Source organism: Odocoileus virginianus, chromosome 24 (assembly GCF_023699985.2).
Source record: "Odocoileus virginianus isolate 20LAN1187 ecotype Illinois chromosome 24, Ovbor_1.2, whole genome shotgun sequence".
Taxonomy (NCBI): domain Eukaryota; kingdom Metazoa; phylum Chordata; class Mammalia; order Artiodactyla; family Cervidae; genus Odocoileus; species Odocoileus virginianus.
The window spans coordinates 4,876,625-4,902,427 of record NC_069697.1 but is presented as its reverse complement, the minus strand read 5'-3'; the positions used below and the strand labels follow the sequence as shown (position 1 = coordinate 4,902,427).

At 41.7% G+C, this 25,803-nt stretch overlaps 1 protein-coding gene and 1 pseudogene across 8 annotated transcripts in view; one reads left to right on the top strand and one right to left on the bottom strand.

The window, feature by feature from the left end:
• The first annotated feature begins 4,120 nt into the window (after positions 1–4,120).
• The window catches only part of NAP1L1 (nucleosome assembly protein 1 like 1), a 37,746-nt gene continuing 16,063 nt past the window's right edge, over positions 4,121–25,803 (top strand). For 3 of the 8 annotated variants that reach the window (XM_020871849.2, XM_020871830.2, XM_020871863.2), the window contains exons 1-5: positions 4,122–4,249; positions 5,647–5,685; positions 18,173–18,209; positions 22,374–22,459; positions 24,008–24,110. In XM_020871849.2, coding sequence (XP_020727508.1) covers positions 18,193–18,209; positions 22,374–22,459; positions 24,008–24,110 — 206 coding nt within the window. In that variant the 5' untranslated portion in view covers positions 4,122–4,249; positions 5,647–5,685; positions 18,173–18,192. Of the gene's footprint in view, positions 4,250–5,646; positions 5,686–5,833; positions 5,853–18,172; positions 18,210–22,373; positions 22,460–24,007; positions 24,111–25,803 lie in introns of those variants that run through there. The other 5 variants (XM_020871858.2, XM_020871840.2, XM_070454229.1 and 2 more) reach the window with 5 other exon arrangements.
• Positions 14,714–16,398, bottom strand: LOC110123750 (putative elongation factor 1-alpha-like 3; annotated as a pseudogene).

Below are 25,803 nucleotides of genomic sequence, written 5' to 3'. Positions count from 1 at the left end.
CATGCAGACATCAAAGAGCCATTAAAGGTTTTATTTAAAAGTTGACTTTATTAGATTTGTGTTTTAGAATCATAACTTTGGCATTTAGGCCAGAGGGGGAAGAGATTGGTAATAAAGAGACCAATTGCAAGTCTATTACATATAGTTCAGGTAAGAAATACTGAACACAGACATGGCCTGTTTTCTCACCAAGTTGAGAAAGTTTTCTCACTAACTTGTCTCACAACGTTTCCTTGTTGTGAGAAACAAGGGAAAAAGTAATATCTGGGAGAGTAGAACTTTATTTAGCATGTGAGTTAAAAAAGAAGAAGAAAAGAAAAAAAGAGTCAAAGAACAACATAAGGTATCCTTGTGGTGAAGGAATTGTTCTGTATCTTGCCTGATGTGATACAGAAACTTACACATAATAACATTGTGTACAACTAAATACACACAAGTGGATTGAAGTAAAACTGAGGAAATCTGAATAAGATTGTGGATTGTTGTAAACTGGGTAAAGTTTACATGGATTATTTTATACAAGCGTGAGTTAATCTATAGCTACTTCAATGGTTAAGACTGAGCTTCCAATGCAGGGGGCCAGGTTTGATCCCTGGTTGGGGAACTGAAAATCCCATAAGTCACCTGGTGTAGCCAAAAAAAAAAAAAAAAAAAAGGCAAAATAAAGATAACCTCTTTTGGATGTAGAGGGGAGATTTAAGGCAACTTTTCCACAATTCCTCACTGAAAGTTTGGTTGACTTTATGTTGCAGTTATATAGTTTGGTAAAAAAGAAAACCAACCAGATTCAAAATTAAGATATGGTACTAAAATGTGCAGTTTTTAAATGATAATTATGATTGGTGCCATTACGTATTTTACATATTGATTGTGTGGAGAGAAAATAAACATTTGAGGGCTTAAATGCAATCATTGCTCTGGGGTGGGGGCTTACATATAGTTGCTATATGATGCTGTCAAAGTGGCACATTTTATTAGAATTATTCATACACTTTTCAGATGAGGAAGCCTAAGGGTCAGAATGTAACAGTACTTTTGCGAGGTCACAGTGTTAGGATGAAGCTAAGCCTGTCTTTCAAACCTGTGTTCTGTCCTATGACTTAGGGACAGTTCCAGACACAAGCATGTTTAAGACAGCAACTCTGTCACTGATTTGTCTGGTTGAGCTCTACAGTCTCTATATCCAATATTTAGAAATGTGGAATATAGTACTTTTCTAGTGTGGATTATTTCAGCTCAGGAAAATACGTTTTCAAATTTGTGACAAGATAGCTTTGATAAAATATTCAGCAAAAAAATGGAGTCAGATATGATTAGACTTCAGGATAGTTCCTTCAACCTTTAAATAAAACAAAACCTCAGTAAGAAGTCTATAATGTTTAACTTTTATGGAATGTTTAGTATCCATCAGGTGCCAGGTCAAGCAACTTACACGCTGTTTAACATTTCACAATAAAATAGGGATAAAATGGGCTATGTGACTTCAAAGTCACACTTCCAAACCACTGGGCTACAATGCTGTAAGCATCCATCAAATGAAAATAATGGGGAATGAAGAAAAAAGAAACTCTAATAAAAAGTTTTGCATGATCCAAGATCAGTGACCAGAGCCACCATTTATTGTAAATAAATTACATGAGTTAACTACGTTGTGTGATTCCAGGGCCTAAGGGGGTCAAAGCCACGTGAAAAGCTCAGTGGTTTATCAGATCTCAAAGAGTTGGATAAGACTGAGCCACTGAACTGAACTGATGCTCAGATCAGTCACCTTCTACCCATTTATGTCTTTTTATTTTCTCCACAGCTCTTTCACTTACTAATACGTAACATTACTTCATTACTTGTCTATCACTTGCCCCATCTCACCAGAACACAAGTTCAATAAAATTAAGAATCATGTCTTTCTTGTTCAGTGCTGTATTTCCAGTGTCTCAAATTGTTCCTGACAAATATTTGCTGAATGACTGCCTAGATGATTGCCCTTCTCTGGGCTTAAATGGTAGAGGTTTAGATTTACAAACTGTGGTTCAAAAGATCACATTAGCGATCTATTAGCATTTCATTTCTTAGACTGGCTAGGATAACTGAAAGAAAAGGGAGGGGGAAACTGGAGGAAGGAGCTGGAGAAAAGCGAAGGGAGAGAACATAAACTGGTAATGATAATCCTTTGAATAGGGGGTGGGAGTTGAAGTGTCAGAAATTACGAGCCTTAGTTCAGTGGCTGAAATTGGTGGGGTTCCCAAAAGTGGGATGGAAGCCATCTCGAAGGCTAACTTCAATTTGGTCTCAGATGGTCAAACCACAAAAGGTTATGGAAAGGAGGTACAAGTTATTTAGCTTTTCCCCCGTGGCTCAGACAGTAAAGAATCTGCCTGCAATGCAGGAGACCTGGGTTCGATCCCAAGGTTGGGAAGATCCCCTGGAGAAGGGAATGGCTACCCACTCCAGTACTCATGGGATTGCAAAGTAGTCGGACATGACTGAACGAATTTCACTTCAGACTGCATTGCTCTTGAGGTCGCCATAGAAATCAGTGCCAAGAGTACTGACATACTGCGCACTGGTCTACCTATCTTGTATATTGTAGATTCTTCTTGAGGAGTCATTACTGATGTTATTATAATCCTTGTGAGTTTTACATCACTGTCGAGTAGAATGTCAATGAAGACAGATGTTTGAGAAGCCAAAAGAATCACATGTGAAGAACCAAAATGGATGGATAAACCGAGGCATCTGTAGAATAGAGTGGGAAAGGCAACTAGTTTCAGTGAGGTTGGGAGCCCTGAGAAAAAGCCCTGTATCCTCTAAAGTGGAATTGGGTTAGTTACAATAGATGACTCTTGAGTAGTTCGAAGTTTCAAGGACTACAACAGAGAAGCGTTGTTAAAGTTTTTAATCTCAAGGACCTCTTTATATTCTTAAAAATTTAGGACTCCATAGAAGTTTCATGTGCATTAAAGATAACGATATCATATTTGAAATTAAGAAATGAGTAGTTATTATTTCATTTTAAACAACAAACCGATTAAATGTTAACAGAGAATAAATTTTTATATGAAAACTACTTTCCAAAATGAAAAAATTGAGCAGAGTGGTTTTATGTTTTTGCAAATCTCTTTAACGTCTGGCTGAGCAGCAGATGACTGGATTCTAATATTTGCTTCTGTTTTCAGTGTTTCCATATCTCATGTCATGTAGCCTCTGGAAAACTCCACTGTATAATTATGACAGAATGAGTGTCAAAGCAAATAACATTTTAGAATTATGGAAATACTTTTGACTTTCCCGTTGAAAGAGTACTGAAACCCTCCGACCACACTTTAAGAACCACTGTCTTAAGAGTTAGTATTAGTCAGTCCAGCTTCAATTGAAACTAGCCATGAGGTTGGATTTACTTTTTCAAAATGAGGAAACAACACTGTCCTCATTATAAAGCGTCCAGACCATACACGAACATGCCGTTTTCATCCAACAAACAAACGAAAAGCAGAGATGAGGGATCGCGAGTCAGGTAAAAGGATGGAGAACCTGGAATGAAAAGCATCCCCAGAAGCCACGGTGACCCACTGAGTTAGGAAAAGCAAAACCGGCAAAAGACGCCGCCGAGGCGGTTAGGAGGAAAGAACTGTTGTTCTCATGGTGAAAAATGGGCGGGGAGAGGAAACGGTTACCCGGGATCGGAGAGTTTGTAGGAATTAGGCCCCGACAAGGTAGGGAACTAAAGAGCGCTCGCTATCAGGATGCGGCTAGGCAGGACCCGGAGGTTGGCCTCCCGCCCTCATCCTTCCCAGTACTAGGCGGGGGCGCGGGGTGAGGGGGGGTGGCCCGAGGTGGGCCGTGAGCGAGGCTAGGGTCAGGGCCCTAGCCCGGAACGGAAAGGGCGGCGAGTTCCTCTCTAGCTAGGAGCGTAGAAAAGAGATGGCTGGAGGCGTCGTAGGGGGCGGAGGCGGGAACCCAAGTCTGGCGCTGCGAGTTTGGAGGTCGCCGGGGGAAAGGAGGAAGGTTCCGTTGCTAGGCGACCGGCCCTGGCCCCGCCTCCCAGTCGCGTCGCTAGGAGACGGGGAGGCCGGGGGGCGGGCGGCGGAGCGGGGCCTGCGTGCTGACGCTGATTGTATATGAGCGCGAGCGGCGGGCTCTCGGGTCTTTTTTAGCGCCATCTGCTCGCGGCGCCGCCTCCTGCTCCTCCCGCCGCCGCCCTGAGTCACTGCCTGCGCAGCTCGGGCCGCCTGGCTCCCCGCGCTCGCCACCGGTAACGGGCTGGGGCCCGACGGGGAAGGGAGGGACGTGGAGGTCCCGGGCGGCCCGCGTGAGCGGAGGGGTGAGGGGGCTGGGGACGGCGAGCTGGGCCTCCGGGGCCGTCCGCGGAGGCCGGAGCCCGAACCGCTGTGGGAGCCGCGACCCCGCCGGCGGAGAGGGCCCGCGGCTCGGCCGACGCTTTCCGAGGGAGCCGACCGGGAGGCGCGTGGGGCGGAGGAGCGTCGGCGCGGCCCGGGAGGGTCCGCTCCGGGGCCCTCTGAGCCCCGCCGGCTTCTCTGCGCGGGCGAGGGCGCGGCCCTGGCGAAGCCCGGGCGCCCGGAGCGGGGAGGCGGCCGCGCCGCTGGGAGCCGGGAGGCGCCCGGGCCCGAGTCGGGGTCTGCAGCCCGCCGTCGCCGCGACGCCCACTCCCCGGAGGGGAGGCCGCGGGGGGAGGGAAGGAGCCGCGGAGGCTGCGAATTCCGACGGGAGGGAGGGGCTGCGCGGGGACCAGGCCCCGGGGCGGGGAGGGGCGGGGAGGCGGTGAGGTTCCGGGCTGCCCGCCCCCGGGAGGCGGCGACCCGGCAGGGAGGGGAACCCCCGCAGCTTCCCTCTGCACGTGGCCCCGGCCCGGGCGCGGGTGCAGACCCCCGTCTGGTAACCCTCCACTCAAAGTTGAGGAGGTGGTGGGATGCGAGGGTGAGCAGGGAGCCAATCAGTCCAGCTCTTGGGTTTCCAACTCTTCCCTGCTTCTCTTTGATCTTAATCTTTTTAGGTACCGCAAGAAAGCGTGAATGTTAGCTGATGGATGAAGGAGCGGGGCCTTCACTGCTAGAATTTTATGAATTATAGCGTGTAAAGCACTTACATTAGCTGTTACTAACAAGAGATTTTTTTGTGTCCTCTCAACTACAAATTCGAATTAGGATGGGTATCTTCATCAGGGTTTTTTTAATTTGGGAAGCATTGATCGTAATTAGTCGACTCCTGAACAGTAGAGGTGAAGGATTTGGCCTGCAGTGTCTTTAATAAGTCGAAGGCTTCTATTGCTTTCTTACTGGTTCCTCTATTCACGTTCCCACTGTAAGATACTTAACTAGCTGTTTGGTTTTTAACGTTATGGTGGAGGAGGTATGGGGTGAAATGAGACGCACAAGTAAACGTACTGAGCCAGGTTTGTAGCCTGCTGCCTCATCACTGCTTCATGCTTTGCCCTCAAAAAAAAAAAAAAAAAAAGAGGCCGGGAAAGGAGGCGGGGAATGAAGGCCTGTAGGGGAGGGCTGGGTTTTTGGAGGAAGAAAGAGCCGGGCACGTGATGTCCACAAGGAGCCCCAATTTTATTCTCTTTGATTGTGGGTTCCGTAAGGACTGCATTTTAAAAGCTCACAACTTACACTGCTTATCTGATTTCAGGAGAGCTGAGCTGGAAAACGAAATCTGTCATTTTTGAAAGTAGGTGGCATCAAAAATATTTCAAATTAGTATTTTAGGTCCTGTTTTGTTGTTAGCTTTAATAACTACTTCTATACTTATTTTCCTTAGGACGTAATACACCTTACCTTTGATTGGATAAAGGAAAAGCCTTATATTTAGAATAACTTATTTAAAGCTGACAGGAGGTAAATGAGGTTTACGGTGACCTTCTGGGACTGATGTCTGAGGCTTATTTCGAAGTTGTCTGGGTTCAGATTAATGGCGCAGATCTAAAATGGGCCTTTTACTTTATAAGAAGGTTTGCCCTTTCATACCAGTCTGAAAATTTTTATAAGTTTTATCTGTGGTAAAGTACCTGTTTTTGATACTGGACCTATTGACAGGGAAAATTGTTAAACTGATAACTAAATGTGACACGATTGTCCTTGTCATCTAGTGATTAAAAAAACCACCCCCCACCCCCACACGTGTACCAGAACTAACTTAATCCACAATACTATTGCTTGTTTTATTACTTACTCAACTTGCCCATATTGCCTTGAGATGACTGATTCTGAACTCTACCAGATGTATTCAGTACAATATCCTTTTGTAGGAAAAGTGGCTAAAAAAGGTAGAATCTGTTTGACTTAAAGGTATGAAGATGTCAAAATAAAAAATTGCTTTGCTTACTTTGTTTTCTGCTTGATAATTTGAAATATTAATGAAAGAGGCAATGAATCTGAATCAGTTTAGGAAATAATGATCAATCTATCCATATCCTCAAGTCTAATCAAATCTGTAATTGCTTATGTTCTTAGTTGGTGCTTTGAGTAAAACTTTAGCTCCTATTTGGACATATATCTTATTATCATGAGCCAAACAGGCAAATTGGTTATTTGATATAAATTGTTGAGTTGTTATGAGTGTTCTGAAGAAAAAGAGGGCTGAAAAGTGGGAGATAGAAGAGTGTCTATAACCTCTTTACATGAAGAAATTTGTTAAAATTATGCTAATACTAAGTCCCATTTCATACTAATTCCATCTGAATAAGTTGGGCAGGGTAGGGATTAGAACCTGAGCACTGCTGTTTTCACTCTTGTAAGTTACTTAGTACTTTAGCTGCAGACCAGTAGATCACATTGCTGGACTTGCCAAGTGGTCTCAACCCGAAGTTAGTTCTGATTACCAACTCTGCTTTCTGCTGCTACATAGTTTGATATATTTTTACTTGCTCAGAAGTTTTATACATTTTGATTTTTATTGGAAAAGAGGGTCATAATTTTGAAGAGTTGATTAATTACTTTGAAAATATTGTCTCAAGTAAAGAGGGTACAGATGAGTACAACAGGCGTAAAAGGATTTCTTGCGTGATTATTCAGGCAGTGTTTTAAATTCTACATAAATATAACTCATTTAGTGCTAGAGATAAGTAGTATCAACATTTAAATGAGGAAACTGAGGTACAGAGCATTTAGAGAACTTACTATCCAAGGTTATATAACTGAGAAATGATGATTTGTAATATGGATTTTATGTTTGTTTAAAGGAAGGTACCTTGACTTAATTGTTACACCATACAGTATATAGGGCTTCTCTCATAGCTTAGCTAGTAAAGAATCCGCCTGCAATGCAGGAGACCTTGGTTCAATTCCTGGGTTGGGAAGATACCTTGGAGAAGGGATAGGTTACCCACTCCAGTATTCCTGAGCTTCCATTGTGGCTCAGCTGGTAAAAAGTCCACCTGCAATGTGGGAGACCTGGGTTCAATCCCTGGGTTGGGAAGATCCCCTGAAGAAGAGAACGGCTACCCACACCAGTATTCTGCCCTGGAGAACTCCATGGACTGTATAGTCCATGGGGTCGCAGAGTTGGATACGACTGAGCAACTTTCACTTCACTATACAGTGTATATCTGCTTAGAATTTAAAAGCTCTCTCGCTTGGGTTCCACTGGGCTTCAGAGGACAGTTAAAGCACTTAGAGTCATGAAGATGTCTTCCAATATATGTCTGATATGTGAATACATTGTTGTAGTTTTGTTAATGCTGAGTGCATTTTCACCAGATTATCAGTCCATGTATGTTTCTGTGCTGTTTGGTCAGATGGTACTATAGATAATGCAATTACTTGAATAGAAGATAGTGTTCTCAAGTAGGAGTGTATTTGGCTTGGGACCCATATAAAAGTCAGTTCTAGATTGATTTGGTATCTCAAGTGAAAAAGTGAGCATAAAGAATGAGATGTTCTAAGAGGTTGTGTTGGAATCAAGTGCTGAGCCCCTGGCCCACCGAAATTGTTGGTAGAACAGCAGTGCCCAAAATACAGATTTGTTTAAAATGCGTTCAGCTTGAGATAGGAGGTCTCAGGTAAAGGGAGCTTCTCTTGGGGGTTTTACTGGCTCACTCGAACCTTTCTGCTTTAAAACGTGTGTGTGTGTGGGGGGGGGTTTACTGGCTCACTTGAACCTTTCTGCTTTAAAACGTGTGTGTGTGTGTGTGTGTGTGTACGTGCACACATGGTATCGCGCTAGGTTCCTCTGTCTGGAATTTTCCAAGCAGGAATACTGGAGTGGGTTGCCATTTCCTCCTCGAAGGGATTGTGTGTGTTTCTGTTTGTGTGTCGGTGCACACATGGTATCGCGCTAGGTTCCTCTGTCTGGAATTTTCCAAGCAGGAATACTGGAGTGGGTTGCCATTTCCTCCTCGAAGGGATCTTCCCCACCAGGAATTGAACCCAAGTCTCTTCTGTCTCCTCCATTGGCAGGTGGATCGGTCACCACTGCGGGCTTCCCTGCTGGCTCAGATGGTAAAGAATCTGCCTGCGATGCAGGAGACCTGAGTTTGATCCCTGGGTTGGGAAGATCCCCTGGAGACGGGAAAGGCTACCCAGTCCAGTACTTTCGACTGGAGAATTGCATGGACAGAAGCACGCTACAGTCCATGGGGTTGCAGAGTTGGACACAGCTGAACAACTAACACTTGTAGTAGTTTTCTTCTTGTTAGCCTTGAAAACTTTTAAAACCTTACTTTAAATGTTTGATTGTGCTGCAAGGCTTGTGGGATCTTAGTTTTTCAACCAGAGGTGGAACCCAAGCCCTCACAGTGAAAGTGTAGTGTTCTAACCGTTGGATTGCCAGAGAATACCCCAAATGTGTAGTTTTTAATGATTGGCTGTGTAAAGGAATATATAGGTTCTATAATCTGTGTAGTAGGTAATAGGGGAAGCACTTTGGCTTTTGGAATAGTGGAATTGGCATGGGTATTGGAAGTCAGGTTTTAATTCCTAGTTTTTTCATTTGTGTGTTGCTGAGCAAGTTGCTTACTATTTTATCTACAAATAAGAGGAAAGCCTGTGATAGTCTTAGAGAGTAGGCTCTGTAAATGTTATTTTTCTTTCCTTCTCGTTGGAAGTAAGAACAGAATCAAGTATACTGGACTGGTAGATCATTTGATTTCTGGACATCTAGCTTTTACACAACCACAAAAGAACCAGATAAAGATCTGATTGAATCACTCATTTTCCTCTCTTTCTCCATTGGAAGATTTTCTTCATGTTCAGTTTTCTGGTTAAGATTTGCCTTCAGTCTTGTTATGAACCGTGTCTTTACATTGAGATCTGTAACACTGAGTACTGGGTTGAACCTTTTATTGTAAACGTTAATCCTTAGGAATGTTTCTCCTTTGAATATGTTTTTTCTGGTGTTAGTACAATGATATCACCTTTTGGTTAAGGATTGTATTTTATCTTGAAGCTGTTTGTATTCTTGTTACAGATGTGTTTCTTAGAAGTGGGATAGAGTTGAATTTTCTTTAATCCGATAGATCTAAAAGGGAGCCTTTAGTTGATTTACGTAATCACTATGATTAGGTTTAATTTTAATTTGTGTGTGTGCTTTTTATTTGTCCAACCTGTTTTTCTTTTAGATTGATGTAAAAATAAGTATTCCCAGTGGCTCAGTGGTAAAGAATCTGCCTACAGTGCAGAAGTTTTCAGGTTCGATTCCTGAGTCAGGAACCCACTCCGGTATTCTTGCCTGGAAAATCCCATGGACAGGATCCTGGTGGGTTCCAGTCCATGGGATCACAAAAGTCGGACATGACTCACTGACTAAACAACAAAAATAAGTATTTTATTTGATGTTTCTTGTACTTTGGAAGTTATATGTTCTGTTTCTGAACTTTTGGGATCACCCTAGAAATTACAACGTGTTTATTTAAGAACAGTAGAGTAAGCCATTTCCTCCCCACTTATTCTCACTGCTGACTTCATATTATGGTAGTTTAAATTTGGCACATTACACAGTGGTACTATTTCTTTTAAAATATTTATTTTGATAGTATGCTAATATTGTTATTGCCTCTCATTTCTTCTTGTGTCTTTAGACCTTCTCTTTGGGATCACTTGACTTCTGCCTGAAGAATATACTTACAGAATTTATTAATGAGAGTGCTGGAGATATTTTTGCCTGAAAGTACCTGTTTTACCTGTTTCAGTTGGGTGTAACAGTCTCAGATCTTTAGTTATTTTCAGCACATTGAGCACACAGACCATTCCGTCGTCTTTTGATGTCTGTTGAAGAGAAAGCAACTGTCAGTCTTTTATGCATTTGACGTTAATCTGAGTCTTTTCTGAATGCTTTTGAGGTGACTTCTGTCTCTTGTCTTGCATTTTCACTCATGTATCTAAGTGTGGGTTTTTTATTTTGCTGACTGGGATTTGTAGGACTTGTCATTCATTAGTTCTGGAAAATAACTTGGCTATTTATATCTTCAAATATTCTGCCCATTCTCTCCTCTACTCCTAGAACTTCTATTAAATCTTTGTTAGACTCTTTGTACCCTAAAATGTCTTTTCCATATTTTTTATCCTCTAGTCACTGCCATACTTTGGAAGATTTCTTCTAAGCTCACTTTCAAATCACTTTATTCTCTCTCCAGCTGTGTTTGGTTTACTGTTAAGCCTGCCCATTTACTGTTATTTTTATTTCTGGAAATCCTGTTTAGTTCTTTGCCAGATTTGCTCTTTTCACCTTTAGTAAATGACTTTCTTATAGATACTGCTGCAGACATATATTTTCAAACTTAAAAAGCATGATTGGTTTTTCTAAGTTTGTGGTCCTTTAGACAATATTTAACTCTTTCATAGGATTGACTTCTGTTGTTCTCTGTTGCCCTTGTTCTTGAAGATTACTTTATGAATTATTTAAGGTCTAGAATGGTGCTTTTATTTGCATTTGGTTATGCAGGTGCCTAGGAATGCTGATAATGGCTCTAAGCTCATAGCTTGAAGTTTGGGGGACAAGGCTGATGAGGTAAATTGAGGTTATCCTGGAGAACTCTATTATCTCTGAGAATATAGCATTTTGAGGTTTCTGCTTAATTTGGGAAGGTTGCTACAAAGATTCCCTACCTTGTTAAGTCCAGGGCTTTTGGTTTCTGCAGATCATATCTGATACTTATCCTTTTCCTTCCTGTTATGCCTTCAGTTTGGGGTTAGTAATTTCTTATCTTAAACTTATTTTTTTTTTAACAAATATTTGATTCTGCACTTTTAATTAGTTTTCATTAGTAGAGTTGGTCTGCATAATCTAGCTTGTCACTTCTAGGGATGGAAAGTCTTCAGATCTCTTAGAAAGCAAGTTCATGTCTGATAAGAAAATCTCACTGATTTTACTTAAAGTTGTTGACTTGCAGTTAAAAAAAAATCAGTGTAAATATGAAACTAAACTTGTGTTCTTTGATGTGATCTGATTGCCTGAGACCACCTGTATCAGAAGCTGGGTTTCTTATTTAGAATTTTTTATTTTTTTGCATCTACTCTCTCAGACATGTTAGTTTTGAATCAGGGTGTGGGAATTGGTCCTTTATTTTTAGTTTTTTAAATTTATTTGTAAGTTTAGATTTATGGGAAAGTTGTAGAGATAGTTCAGAGTTCCCATTTGCCCTTTACCCAATTTCCCCTAATGTTAATACTTAGATTACCAGGGTGCGTTTACTGGTCAGTCTGTATGTTTATCAGAACTGAAAGAATCTGTTTTTAGCCATCATGCCAGCTAATTGTTGTGCAAAAAGATAGTTCAAAATGGACAGGATGAAAGAAACTGTTTGTTGAGTGTTAATTAGATATTAAACAGATCTTTTACATGAATTTGCTTCTTCATAAGAGAAATCAATGAAGGAGCCATTTTCTCCTGTTTTGAAGATGAAATAAGGCCAGAAGTTGTTTGCCTGAGCTAAATTCCCACAAAGCTGGTGTTAACCCAAATGGTCTGACTACAAAATTAGGCATTGTTTGTGTATGTGTGTGTGTGTGTGCGCTCAGTCATGTCTGGCTCTTTGTGACCCTGTGGCAGTCTACAGCCAGGCTTTCTGTCCATGGGATTCTCCAGGCAAGAATTCTGGAGTGGGTTGCCATCTCCTCCAGGAGATCCTATGACCCAGGGATCGAACTCATGTCTCCTGCATTGCAGGCAGATTCTTTACCACTGAGCCATCAGAGAAGCATACTTTAAAAAACAGAAGTGTGTATGACCAAGAAATCTATTATTTTAGCTGGAATGCGCAGATTGGAGAAGGCATCTCTGAGGAAATGAATTGGCCTCCTGTTCTATCTCTGTAATCAAAGCTATAAGATTTTGAATTCTAAGTGTAATGGCAGCAAAGTGGACACAGAAGGTGACAATGTAGCAATTCTGTGAACATGTTAAAATGTTATAAAATTTTGAATTTAGAAGTTTTGGGTGTTTCTTTTTTGTTTCATACTTTTGATAATTGCTGGATTTAGTAGACTATATATTCAAGGGAGCAGATTCTAAACTGTTACTAAATAGTATCTGGATAGCAAAACCTAATAATGCAGTGTGAAATGTAAGCTCTCATTTACTTCCAGTCTTTGCTCTCTCACAGACAACTGCTGTTAGGTTTCTGGTGTGTTTTTCTAGAAATGTCTTATTCATAACAAGTGTGTGTGTGTATGAGGATGCGTATGCATATGTGCTCGGGTTGGGTTTTGCCACACATTCTTTAGCCCTGCTTTGTTGCTTTTTCCGTATCAACCCAGGTCCGCGTGTTTTTCTCCTCTTTAAAAGATTATTTTACTTTTGGCCTTGCTGGCCTCTGCTTGCTGTGCAAGCTTTTCTTGTGTGGGCTTCCCAGCGCCGTGGCTTTGGTTGTAGAGCATGGGCACTGTGGTGTGTGGGCTTCAGCAGCTGCAGCTCACAGGCTCAGCAGCTGTGACACTTGAGCTTAGTCGCTCCTCAGCTTGTGGGATCTTCCCGCATCAGGGCTCGAACCCCTGTCTCCTGAGTTGGCAGGTGGACCCCTCACCACTGAGCCCCAAGGGAGGTCTTGCTGCTGCTGCTGCTTCTGTGTGTGTGTGTTTTTTTTTTAGTTGCAAAGCATTCCATTGTATGCACATTCCACACTAAGTTTAATTTTGCTAAGTAATTATAGCTGCCATTATTGTGTGTCTCTCTCTATATTTTTATATATATATAAACTTTGTATACTACTCTGAAGGATACAATGCAGTGATTGGAAAAAGCAGATATAATCCCTGTAATCATGAATGTTATGGTCTGGTCAGTGGTGGAAGACAGACCCTAGTCAAATAATCACAATAATTTATAATTACACACTGGAGATATCTTATGATGGAAAGAAATGGGGCTTTATAAGAGGGTGTACAACCAAGAAATCTTAATTAGCCAAGATGTACAGATTGGAGAAGGCATCTCTGAAGGAGTCAATGCCAGTCTGTTTTGTCTTGAAAAACTAAAACTTTGAGCTGAGAGTCAAAGAACATGTAGGACTTGGATTTTAGAAGAACCTATTAGACCAACGTGACGCGTGTACAGGCCCTTAGATCCTTTACTTCTTTTTTTTCAGAGTAGGTTCTCACAAATTGGATAACTAAGTCTGGAGATGGATGTCTTTAAAGTGTTTGTTATTCCCATAGCCAAATTGGTCTCCAGAAATATAACAGTTTATGGAATTCCCTGGTGATGCAGTGGTTAAGAATCTGCCTGCCGATTCAGGGGAGATGGGTTTGTGCCCTGGTCCAGGAGGGTTCCACACGGCTGGATCAACTCAACCCACCTGCCACAACCTCTAGAGTCACAGCAAGAGAATAGCCCCCACTCACCACAACTAGAGAAAGCCTGTGTGCAGCAGTGAAGACCCAGCACCACCAAAAATACATCACTCAAGGAAAGAAAATCGTTTCTATAAACAGTAGCCATATTTGAGAATGCATATTCACCATACTTTTCCCTGCATTAAAAGAAAACCCTTGCAGATCTGATAGATCTGAAGCCCACTTGTGTTTGATTCATTATTTTTGAATTAGCATATTCGTAGTTTTTTGCTATGTGTTTTGTTAATGCTGACTTAACTAACCAGCATCGCTAGAGAAATACATCAGTGCTGTTAAGAGATTATTTACAGTAAATAGAAAATATTTAAAATTAGAGTAGGCTACAGTAGGAAGAATTATTTCCTTTATAATTGTCTAAAGGATTGATGTTGTATTAGTAATAATGCTCCAAAGAGTAGCATTTGACTGCTAAAATTAGTAACTCAGTTTTTTCAAGTGAAAAGCGTGTTAAGCATATTGATACGAGTAATCAAATCTTGTCACTTTTTGTGAGTGAAAGACTAAGGTTTCGGAACTTCCCTGGTGGCCCAGTGGTTTAGAATCCACTTTGCAATACAAGGGATGTGGGTTTGATCCCTGGTTGTGGAGCTAAGACGCCACATGCCGCGGAGCACAGACGCCTGTGGGCCACGGCTGCCGAGCCTGTGCTCTGGAGGTCCTGTGCTGCAGCCGGGGGTCCAGCGTGCCGCATGGCCAGCGAAGGTCTGCACGCCACAACTGAGACCCGCTGCAGCCAGATTAATAAGTAAAATGCTTTTTAAAAGATTAAGGTTTTAATTCTCCAAACATTAAAAACTGATTTCAATGTGGGAGTCTAAGCCTTTTTTTTGTTTTGTTCCTCATTAAACTTTTTTAATGGGTCTAAAATTCCATGACAGATTTTTGGTCATTTCCATTAAAAAGTACTGACTTTAAAAGCTAATAACGTAAAACTGCCACACACAAAACTAATGGTTCACAAAATACTCTTCTGAAGGTTTTGCAATGCAGTTACCATTAACCAGACTTTTACTGTAAAAACTTAAATGGCCAGTTGAGACAAACACCACTAAGACTGGGGTGGCACGTATTGGGGGTAGTACTCATGTAGCCTTGAGTTTTCTGGGCAGAATTGGTGACCTTGCCAACTCCAGGTGCCATCTCTGTCCACTGCTTTAATACTGACAGCAACTGCTTGTCTCATGTCACGAACAGCAAAACGGCCAAGAGGCAGATAGATAGTCCGCGAAACTCTTAACATACGTGGCCTTGCCAGGAATCATATCAATAATGGCAGCGTCACCAGATTTCAAGAATTCAGGGCTACCTTCTAGCTTTTCCCCAGAACACCCAGTCTTCAGCACGCTTGCAGCCCTGATTTTGGCCTGGATGGTTCAAGATTGTCACCTGAGCTGTGAAACCAGCTGCTTCCATTGGTGGGTAATTTTTGCTGTCACCAGCCACATTGCCACGAAGAACATCTTTGACAGACATGTTCTTGAAGGTCACGTTGTCCCCAGGAGGGCCATTACTCAAAGCATCATGGTGCATTTCAAAAGACTTAGTTGTTTGCTTGACTGGGGCAAGGTGACCACATTGCCAGGTTTGAGAACACCAGTGTTTGACCCACAGGGACAGTACCAGTACCACCAATTTTGTAGACATCTTGGAAGAGCAAAGACAAGGGCTTATCAGTTGGGCAAGTTGGTGGCAGGGTGCAGTCTAGAGCTTCAGGCAGTGTGGTTCAATGGGCATTGCCATCTTTATGGGTGACTTGGCATCCCTTGAACCAAGGCATCGTAGCACTTGATTCAAGCAATGTTGTCACCATGACAACCAGAAATTGGCACAGATGCTTCTGTGTTGGGATTGTAGCCAGGTTTTTTTAATGGAGGTGCTGACGACTTGGGCGGTTATCGCTTCTGGGTGTAGGGTGGCACAGCGCAGTCCATTTCGTTACCTGCAGCGTAACGAAGGTTCCACACCCAGAAAGGAAGCCAGAAGGGCCTGCTCGTGGTCTGCCCTTTCTTGGAAAGACCAGCTTCAAATTCAGCAGCACAGGCACCGGAGCGTGCCTGTAGTTGTTTCTGATGAACTCTCTCTGTGCTGGGGGGCTTTCTCGGTGGCTCAGTGATAGAGAATATGCTTGCCAGTGGGGGAGCTGTGGGTCTGATTCCTGGGTTGGAAAGATCCCCTAGAGGAAATGGCCACCTACTCCAGTCTTCTTGCTTGGGCAATCCCATGAAAAGCAAAATCCCATGAACAGAGGAGCCTTGTGGGCTGTAGTCTATGGCGTCGCAAGAGAGTCTGACACAACTTAGTGGCTAATCAACCACTGTGTCCTGGGGCGTCAGATATGGTCACAGAGTACTTGCTGGTCTTAAACGGACATGGAGATATCATTGATGATAATCACTCAGTGTTGAGCGTTCAGTTTGTCCTAGACCCGGGCGTTCTTGAAGGAGCCCTTCCCCATGTTGGCAGCCTCCTTTCTGAACTTCTCCATGGTTTCCTGGTGAGTCCCACAAGGTCTGTAGATCAGGTGGCCAGCAGTGGTAGACTTCTCCGAATCTCCATGTCCGGTGACAGCAGTGTTGATTTGGGTCGTCTTCCCCATTTTTGCTCAGGCTTAGTGGTGGTCTTTACCACACCTGTGTCCTGGTGGCAGACCTGCTTTGAAGAAACTAAGTTTATTAAAGAAGTAAATCTGCATTACCCATGGTTTTTCTGGATGAATGTAGCACATTTTGTCCTGAGGTTTGTTTTTTTCAAAGCAGTCTTCTCTGAGTTAACCCTAATCCTATAGTGTGAACGAATCTAGGATATGCTCTGGCCAGTCCTAACTGCTTAGTCGCTCAGTCGTGTCCCACTCTTCGGACCCCGTGAATGGTAGCCCGCCAGGCTCCTCTGTCCATGAGGATCTCCAGGCAGGAACACTGGAGTGGGTTGCCATGCCCTCCCCCAGGGATCTTCCCAACCCAGGGGTCAGACGCAGGTCTCCCGCATCGCAGATGGATTGTCTGATGTCTGAGCCGGCAGGGAAGCCCTGCTAACCGAGAACATTGTGGACAGTGCTGATGCGCTCAGCGTAAGCTGGGGGCGTGGCAGCGCTCAGTGGTGTGGCAGTAAGGACGTTTGAAGGGTGCAGAGTGATACTTGGCGGATCTGGACCAGAGCTCTATTGCTGTTACTGAATAGTTTAGAGGGCTGACATTTAATGACAGGAATTATTAAACTTAGGGGGAAAAGACATCTCCAGGGAATCATGAGTGCAGTATGTGGCAGATTTTGGCTTTTAACATTAATTTGATAAAATTAATACTGTTAAAAAATCGAGTGGGTTTGAGAGAAGTAAACCATTTTGTTCGTGAAAGAAAGTAAAAGTGAAGTTGCTCAGTCGTGTTGGACTCTGTGCAACCCCATGGACGGCAGTCCACCAGGCTCCTCCGTCCATGGAAGTTTTCAGGCAAGAATACTGGAGTGGGTTGCCGTTGCCTTCTCCAGGAGATCTTCCAGACCCAGGGATTGAAGCCCAGGTCTCCCGCGTTGCAGGCAGATGCTTTACCGTCTGAGCCACCAGGCAAATCCATTTGTCCCTACAAAGACGAAAATGCTTTTAGCGGCTCTGTTTGTAATACCCCCCACAAAGAAAACCCAAATGTCCATCAACAGCTGAAAACTTAAACATACAACAGAATGTATGTTTTTAATGAAATACCGTATACAGTAAGAAGTAATGAACTATGTGGTAAGTACTACAACACAGATAATCTCATTCTGGATGAAAGAAGCCAGACCAAGGGGGGGAAGTACATACTCTGATGCCATTTCTATAAAATTCCAGAAAATAGAAGCTATAGTGACGGAAGGCAGAGCAACACTTGCTTGGGATGGGAGGCAGGAAGGGGAGGAGGGAGGTATTCTGTCAAGGCGGGGGTATATTCCTTACACTGACTTTGATGGTTTCATGGATCTCTATACATCAGCAAACTCCTCAGAGTACTATGGGGTACTAAGCAGCCCCAACGTGACTGTTTGTGGTTAAAGGAGTTTGAATAAAGACTCTGTATTCTTTTCCTGTGATTCTAGCATACCTTAGGTTCTTGTAGTCAACAGTGCTGTTGTAAAAATCCTTGCCCGAAGAGATTCTGAACGCCAAGTGGTACCTTGCTTGTTTTAAGGAGCATCCTCTGAAGAATCACTTCAGTGGCTCATGTCAGTGTTCCGCCTCCCTGCCCCTTGCTTTTTAAACACTTACTCTTTTTTAATGGGAGTGTGTATATATATATTTTAGATAGCTTTAGCATGGTAACGATTTGATTTCAGAGGTTTTTATTGGTTTTAAATGAATTGTATATATACTTTTTTAACATTGATATTTCTCTCCATAGATATTTGGCATTTGTACAACATGGCAGACGTCGACAAGTAAGTGACAGAAAGTTGGTTCTTTTTTCAGAGATTTGGCTTCATTCTGTACTGTGTGATTTAATTAACAGCAGTACTAATTATGTATTATGAAAATGTATGGTAATGACTAATGCTTAGTACCTACTATTTTAAAAGTTGGGTACAGTGTATCCAAGACAATCACTGTCATAAATATAGTAAACCATTTGTCAGTGTTTATTCTTAGGAAAGTGCTGAGCTCAATAATGAGTCATAAATATTTGGAGAATTTGTTTTTTACCATTTCTCAAAGGTTTTACTACTAGCATTGTAAAGTATCATATATAAAGATAAGTTTATGAAAGTTAATGTGTAGAGTTGAAAGAACAACAGGACACTAGTGTACAAGTTTTTAAAAATTGCAGCATTACTCTTAGATGCCCTGTGTGACCCTTCTCAATTGCATCCTCCTTTTTTCTCCAGATGTGTCAGTACTATCCTGGCTTTGTCTAGTTCACTTAACTTCTATGTTTTTCTGTAGAGTTTCAGCACCTACAAATTCTTAATCAGTATTTACTTTTGAAACTCTAAATAGCAGTCACAGACTTAGCTGTGTAAAGAAAAAATGCAATATAGCTGAGGAGTCAAAAGTAGGAAAATAAAAAGTGAACAGACTGCCTGCCTTCAGCTCTCCTGAGTCTTTACAAAGGCTTATTTTGAAGAAGGCACTGGGCAAGGTCACACATCCTGGAAACATAGGTGTGTTGCTGTCAGCATCTGGCAGGCTTCTAGTGTGGATGGGTGTCTTGCGGAAGCATGGTCAAGGAGAATGGGATGAGCTGCACTGTTTGTTACTGTCTGTAATTCCATGGGAGTCTGCCAACTCAAAGGAGTAGGTAAAACAACCTTCCAGGATGAAGGGGTTATAACGCGATCACCCACAGCTGTTGTAGGCAGCAGCGCATGGAGGTGGGAGGGCGGAAACTTCATGACAAGGGCGGCACGTGAGGTGCTGCTAAGAATCTGGCCAGTCCCCCCGTGCACACTGTCTTCCTCATGAAGGAGCGTGGCGGCGTGCGTGTCAGTGACGGCCTCCCGAGTCACACTGCCCCGTGTGGGCTGCTTGACCTTGGCTTCACAGTTGGCGTCGTGGATTTATTTTGTCTTCCTGGGGTTTCTTTTTCTCCACTCGAGTCTGCTATAATCCCATGTTTTCTTTTTTTGTACTTTGGGTTTAGCACCTTCTTAGGAGAGTACAAGGGAAGTGAATTGTTTTGAGATGGCATGCCTGAAAACAACTGTTTGCCCTTCTGCTGGATAGTCTGGACTTAGCATTCTGATTTGGGAGTCACTTTCCTTTAGGATTTTGACGGCATTCCTCCATTGTCGGCTTGCTTCTCGTGTTGAATTTCAAAGTTGTCACAGTTCTTACTCACTTGTATGTGACACTTAAAAAAACCAGACATATATATCTATTTCTGGAAGCTACTCAGGCTTCAGAGTTCAGAAATTTTACATTGTTAGGTTTCTGTGTTTATCTCTTGTGTTAGGCATACAGTGGTGGACCCTTTCAGTCTTGCAACTGGATATCTGTCAGTTCTGGGGAATGTTCTTGACTGACTTTGTTGAATGTCTTCTTCCTGTTTTCTATTTCTAGAGCTTCTGTTATGTGTTGGACTGCTGCTTTTTGCTCTAGTTTCTGTCCTTGTCTCTTTGCTCATTTTGAGCAAAGCAGAAGAAACTATCTTTTAACTCTTGTTGAGTTTCCAAATTTCTATTAATTTTCAAACATGCCTTTGCTCTCTGTTCCTGTTTTTATAGCATCTTGTTCTTATTTCATTGATTATATCTTTTCTCTGGATATTCATTCCCTTGTGTTGTCTGTTTGGTCTTAAATTTTTCTTTCCTCTGTTTTGGTCTCAGTATAGGAGGCTTTCCTTGGATAGGAAGTAATACTTGTTTGCTCATTAAGACTTGGGTGGGGGGAATGCATAGTTGAAGGATTTTTTTTTTTAAAGCTAATTAGAGAGTTTGAGTATTGGGGAGGGAAGGACTTAGCAATTTAGTATTAATCAATTTAATACCCATCAGGGTGGGTATTTGTTGTGAGAATCCCCGGTGTTAGAATGGTGCTTTTTTCCTGGGCTGGTCACACGTGCCAGTAAAGAGTGTCTGGGGGGCTAACCTGGGGGGCTAACCTGGGGGAGGGCAGCTAGGGAGGAAAGTCTGTATCCAGCATTCTAGTATGCTTCTCTCTGTGGTCCTCTCCTCTGAGCTCGTCTGAACTCAGTCCCCTTCTGCTAGAGAGAGAGATCATCCTAAGATTTAACTGTTTGTCAGGTTTTGCTTATCCTCCCTATTTTATCCACCTTCACCACCAAGCCCTAGTTCTAGTTGTATCTTTTTAAAGACACTTTAGGCTGGTTCTCAGCTCTGCCACTACAGACTTAGATTTCAGTTCTCAGTGAATTCGTTGGCTCTTACTTCCCTGTCCTTCAGTATTTGTTTAAAAACTTCTTTATCATAATCTTAGTGGAGATTTTAGAAGGATTAAGATCAGATGAATATGTGCAGTCTGCCATCTACCTTCATTTTGTTTTAATGAGAAAAGAAATAAATTGGTTGTGATAGCTTGATTCTGCCCTACCTGCTCCCCCTCCATCATTTACTGTTGGGCGCCTGTGAGCTCTCAGCAGGGTGGGAGGAAGAGAGGGGATCCTTGTTCTTCAAAGCAGGAGTCGGCAGGCTCTGTAAGGGTCTGACCCTGGGCGTTTTGGGCGTTTTGGGCCGCGTGGTCTCTGCTGCAGCGCTTCAGCCCTGCTGTCACAGTACCACCAGGGAAGTTCTGCTGTGCGAAAGAAACCATGGCCAGTAAGTAAACTAACGTGGCTGCGTTCCAGTAAAGCTTTATTTAAAGAATAGAAATGGGCTGGATTTGGCCATGTGACAGTTTGTGGACTCTTGCTTTAAAGCTTTAAAGTTTAGATGCTCAATAAGTGATTGAATGAGGTGACGCCTGGGAGAAGAACTGTTCCATATTATCTTTAGTTAGTGACCTTAGCTCTAAATACGCTTAATTTTATAATAAAAGATACTCCCAAAATAATCTGTGTTGCTTTTGATGGGAAGGCTGCTTTTTTCACCCTTAGTTGACAGAAACAAATTTGTGTAGAATACAGTTGACTTTTCCTGTAGTTGTCACTGTATGAAAATTAGGTCGTATTTGTTCCTAGATGAAAATTAATTTTTCAAATGCTTTTTTAAGACATGAAAGCAACTAATTTTCTAAACCAAATACTAAAATGTAGAATTACCTAAGGAATTGTATGATGATCTTTACATTGACTTAAATATCCTTATTTTAATACTGATTTTACAATCAGTAAAAAAACTAGATTTTTAAGATGAAATTGGAAGGATGTTGTTACTTTCTCCTAGCTTTACTGAGCGTGAAGTAGTCAGGTCTTCCCCTTAACTTTTACTGTTCTTCTCCATCTCCACTATGAAGTAAAGAAAAGGAAAGTCCAAAAGACAGATACAGGCTTATGTGGTTGTTCTACAGCTAAGAGAGATTCAGGATCCTTCTGTTTTTTCAGACTCCTTTATTCTTAGCTGGAGACTTCATTCTCCAGGATGCCTCGTGGTCCTACATGGCTGCTGGAACTAGCTGTCATATCTCTGTTTGTTGTAGGGAGGGAGCAATACCAAAAAAGCCTCCAGCTGTTTACCATCCTTTTAAGGAGGATAGTAAAATTCTACATTGCTTCTCATTTTTACCTCACTGCCAGTATTTGGTTATATAGCCACATCTGGCTGAAAGGTAGGCTGGAATACATAGACTTGTTAGATTGATGTATTACCATCTCATAAAATCAAGAGTGCTGTTACTAGGAAGAGTGAAATCAGTAGATATTGAGTTGGAAGCACATACTTTCTGATGTTATATCTCTGAATCACAACCCATCAAACCACATTTTTAGCTTAAAAGTTTATATTTGAAAAGCTTTTAAATGAAATTTTAAGTACTTCCCATTTGTACTTATTTACATATGAAGTTTGAAAACTGAATTACCTTTTAGATTTCCTGTTTCATGTATTTGAAAGAGGCATATTAACCTAGAAAATGAATTGAAGTTTTCTATAATTTTTTTTTTTTGGGTAATTGGTACATTTGAACCTTGGTGTGATACTGTAATATTGTAGCAAAGAACAGTCTGAACTTGATCAAGATTTGGATGATGTTGAAGAAGTAGAAGAAGAAGAGACTGGTGAAGAAACAAAAATCAAAGGTATTTTTTTAAATTACTTCAGGAGCCAGTGATTGCTGGCTCTCCTCTTCTAGAGCACAGTAATAAACAGAGTAAAAAAATTCTCATTTTGAATACCATCCACTTTGCTGACTAGCCATACCCACGTGTGAATGTGTGTTTGGGAGGGGGAGGGGGAGGGAGGGGGAGGTGGAGAGGAAGAGGGAGATGGAGGCGGGTGAGAGAGGAAGGTGTGGATCTAGTGACCGGGCAGGAGTCCCTGCGAGTGCCCTCTGCTGCTGGTTTGACATTATGTCTTGTCAAACAGCTGCCTGTGAGTTCTGTCTGAACTTGGAAGTGTCATAGGTAGTGGTAGCGGAGAAGGCAGTGGCAAGCCACTCCGGTGTTCTCGCCTAGAAAATCCCATGAACGGAGCAGCCTGGTGGGCCGCAGTCCGTGGGGTCGCAAGGGTCGGACAGGACTGAAGCGCCGCAGCGGCAGCGGGCAGTGGTAGGAGGTGTCGGTGGTGGTGCTTCTAAACAACATTAGCTTAGACCTGAAAATGTTTAACATGTAGAGGATATGTGGTATGTGTCTGCCTTTTTTTAATCCGTTCTAACCAACCAATAAAGGAACATTTATTAACTGTAGACAAAAATCACTCAACATTTTCTTTAGCAAATTATTTTTAAAAGGGGTAATAATGGTTAGTGGGGAATTATACTACTTTAGGGTATAAAGGGGCCAAGAATATCAAGGTACCAGATGACTTGACTTACATTTTTAGGCCAGAATGAGGTTTATGAAAAGACTACTGAACTAATGATATAGGACTGTATCTTTATGGCCAGTATTGGTACATGTAAAAGCATGTTGGTTATCACAACTATACATCATCCAATAGTCAAATTACTATTAGAAGTAAATTGATCTTTAAAGACATAAACTGGGAAAATTAATGCAATTTTTTGGTAAAGTCTGTATTGACAGCAGATAAGATAGCAGAATAGTTCGTTTTGCATAAATCTAGATTATTTTTGGATGGAGTATAATTTTTAGAGGCCACTAATTACCAACTTTTGTTTGGCTTTAGTACAGCCTTTGACTATCTCAACTGTTAACTTTGTTCAGATGTACATAAACACATTGCACAGGCTCAAAGAATCGTTCAGGCCATTTATTTGACCATCTTTCTCCCAGGCTTCAAAGTGTCGCTATTTTTGTAGTTTTCTTATGTGTTGTCTGACTTCAAAGGGTTATCAAGGATCACAGATAGGCATCTGGATGAATCTTTGAACTTTTCAAAACACAAGGTGGGTAAAACACACAGGAGGAAGAGAAAGGATAGTGTTCATAATAGGTGTGGCAGTGGCCTTGAGAAGTGGTGTGCCTTAGACATCTTTAGGAACCTGAACTTTTTCTGTACACTAGGTTTTCCTAGAGTGAATTTTCCTTAGCTTGCTGTTCGTCTCTACTCATTACCAGTGATTTATGGGCTAGTCAGGAAAGCTTCGTAATTGGATTGCCCTATTAATATAGCGTAATACATTTTCATAAAATCCTTTCGCTGCCCTTTTGTTTTTTTTAAAGCGCGTCAGCTGACTGTTCAGATGATGCAAAATCCTCAGATTCTTGCAGCCCTTCAAGAAAGACTTGATGGTCTGGTAGAAACACCAACAGGATACATTGAAAGGTACACGTTCTTCTTTTTCATAGTCTGTCTTTCTGTAATCAGCATTGCAGGTGAATATTTTTAAGGTCATCTGGGACTTAATGTATGTCACAGTGGAAAACTAATGTTCATTATAGGATTATTGGGAGTTTAAAATTTTGCTAAGTACCAATTTAGAGTTGGTCTTTTAAAGTTTATTTTGGTTCGTCTCCATAGGAAGTATATGAATCTTAAATCATCCCTGAGATTTGCTTAGAGATTTGTTAGAAATGCAGAGAATTAGAAGAACTACAGACTTCTTATTTCATTGGTGATAAAAGTTATTAGTAATAACCCAAATATCTTATTCTGCTTCTGATATTTTTTTACACAACTTTGATTTTAAGATCTACCCACATTGCTGTCTATATGTGTTTCTAGTCAGTAGTTTCTCTGTTCCCTGGTTCTCTGTGATGTATGTCCACCATGCTTCACTGTATGCTTTTTCTTTGACGGCCATCTGGATTGTCTCCAAGTTCCATCAACACAAATTCCATGGTGATGGTCATCCTTGTGCATGTCCTCTTAAGGTGCTGTGTGAGAGTTTCTTTGGAGTATGTACTTCCCAGTGGGATTGATAGTTATGGGATATGCAAGCCTTCAGTACTTCCAGGATATGTGAAGGTTGATTTATCCTTGTGTCCTTGCCAACAGTTGGCATCATTCGGCCTGATAGTTTTTGTCTTTACCAGCCTAAGAGATGGAGGCTCCTCTTGTTTTATTTGTATTTTCTGATTTTTAATGTATTGAGTTTCTTTGCATATAATTGGGAGTGAGCCTTTTAGGTTGCTCATTTGTACCCTTTGACCCGTTCACTTTTGGGGGTTTACTGTCTTTTTCTTGTTTTCTAGGAGTTCTTATGTGTTCTAGATTTTAATCGTTTTTCAGTTTTAGACTTTGAAACTAATCTTTTGTGTCATTTCTATTAATTTTGTCCATGGTGTCTATCACTGAGTCCTTAATTTTTATGTTTGTTAAATTTTTTACCTATGTCTTGTTCTTTTGAGGATGTCTTTCCTTGCTCCTTCTATGTTTCCTATTGATTAGTTTTATCTTTTACCTTTAGACCTTGAATCCTTCTGCAGATCAGCTTTCTGTTTGTTAGTAAGTTTTTATAACACTTCCCTCCACGGTTCCCGATTTCCTCATGTGTTTCTGTTACCTCCTTTATTAGGTATCCAATTCTCGTAAACACCTTTGTCTCTCAGCAGCACTCTCCTTGTTTCTTTGCCTGTTCTTTTGTCATCGTCCCACTTAATGACTGTGGGTTCAGAGTATGTCTTCATATCTTATAGTGAGTTGCTTTCTCCTACCATTTTCCACCCATCATGGAACACACTCATAGGATTGATCTTACCATCTGTAGCCCCTTACCCCATGTATGGTTGAGGGTGAGTTTATTAGGATTTTCTTAAAAAACAGAAAAACTAAAATTTTGATAGAAATTCCACTATCTTTTTGGTATTAAATTGTCTCGTCCTTGTCCTCATATTTATTCAGATCATACTGTGTTTTATTACAGTGTATTCTTAGTTAATTTCTCTGTATTGGTATTGCTATTGTGACTATTATTTTATCTTTCACTGTATTTTCTGTCTGACTTTTTCTGACTTGATTTTGCTGTTCGACGTATATATGTATGCACTGTACTTGGTTGCCGAGTCAGGTCCAGCTC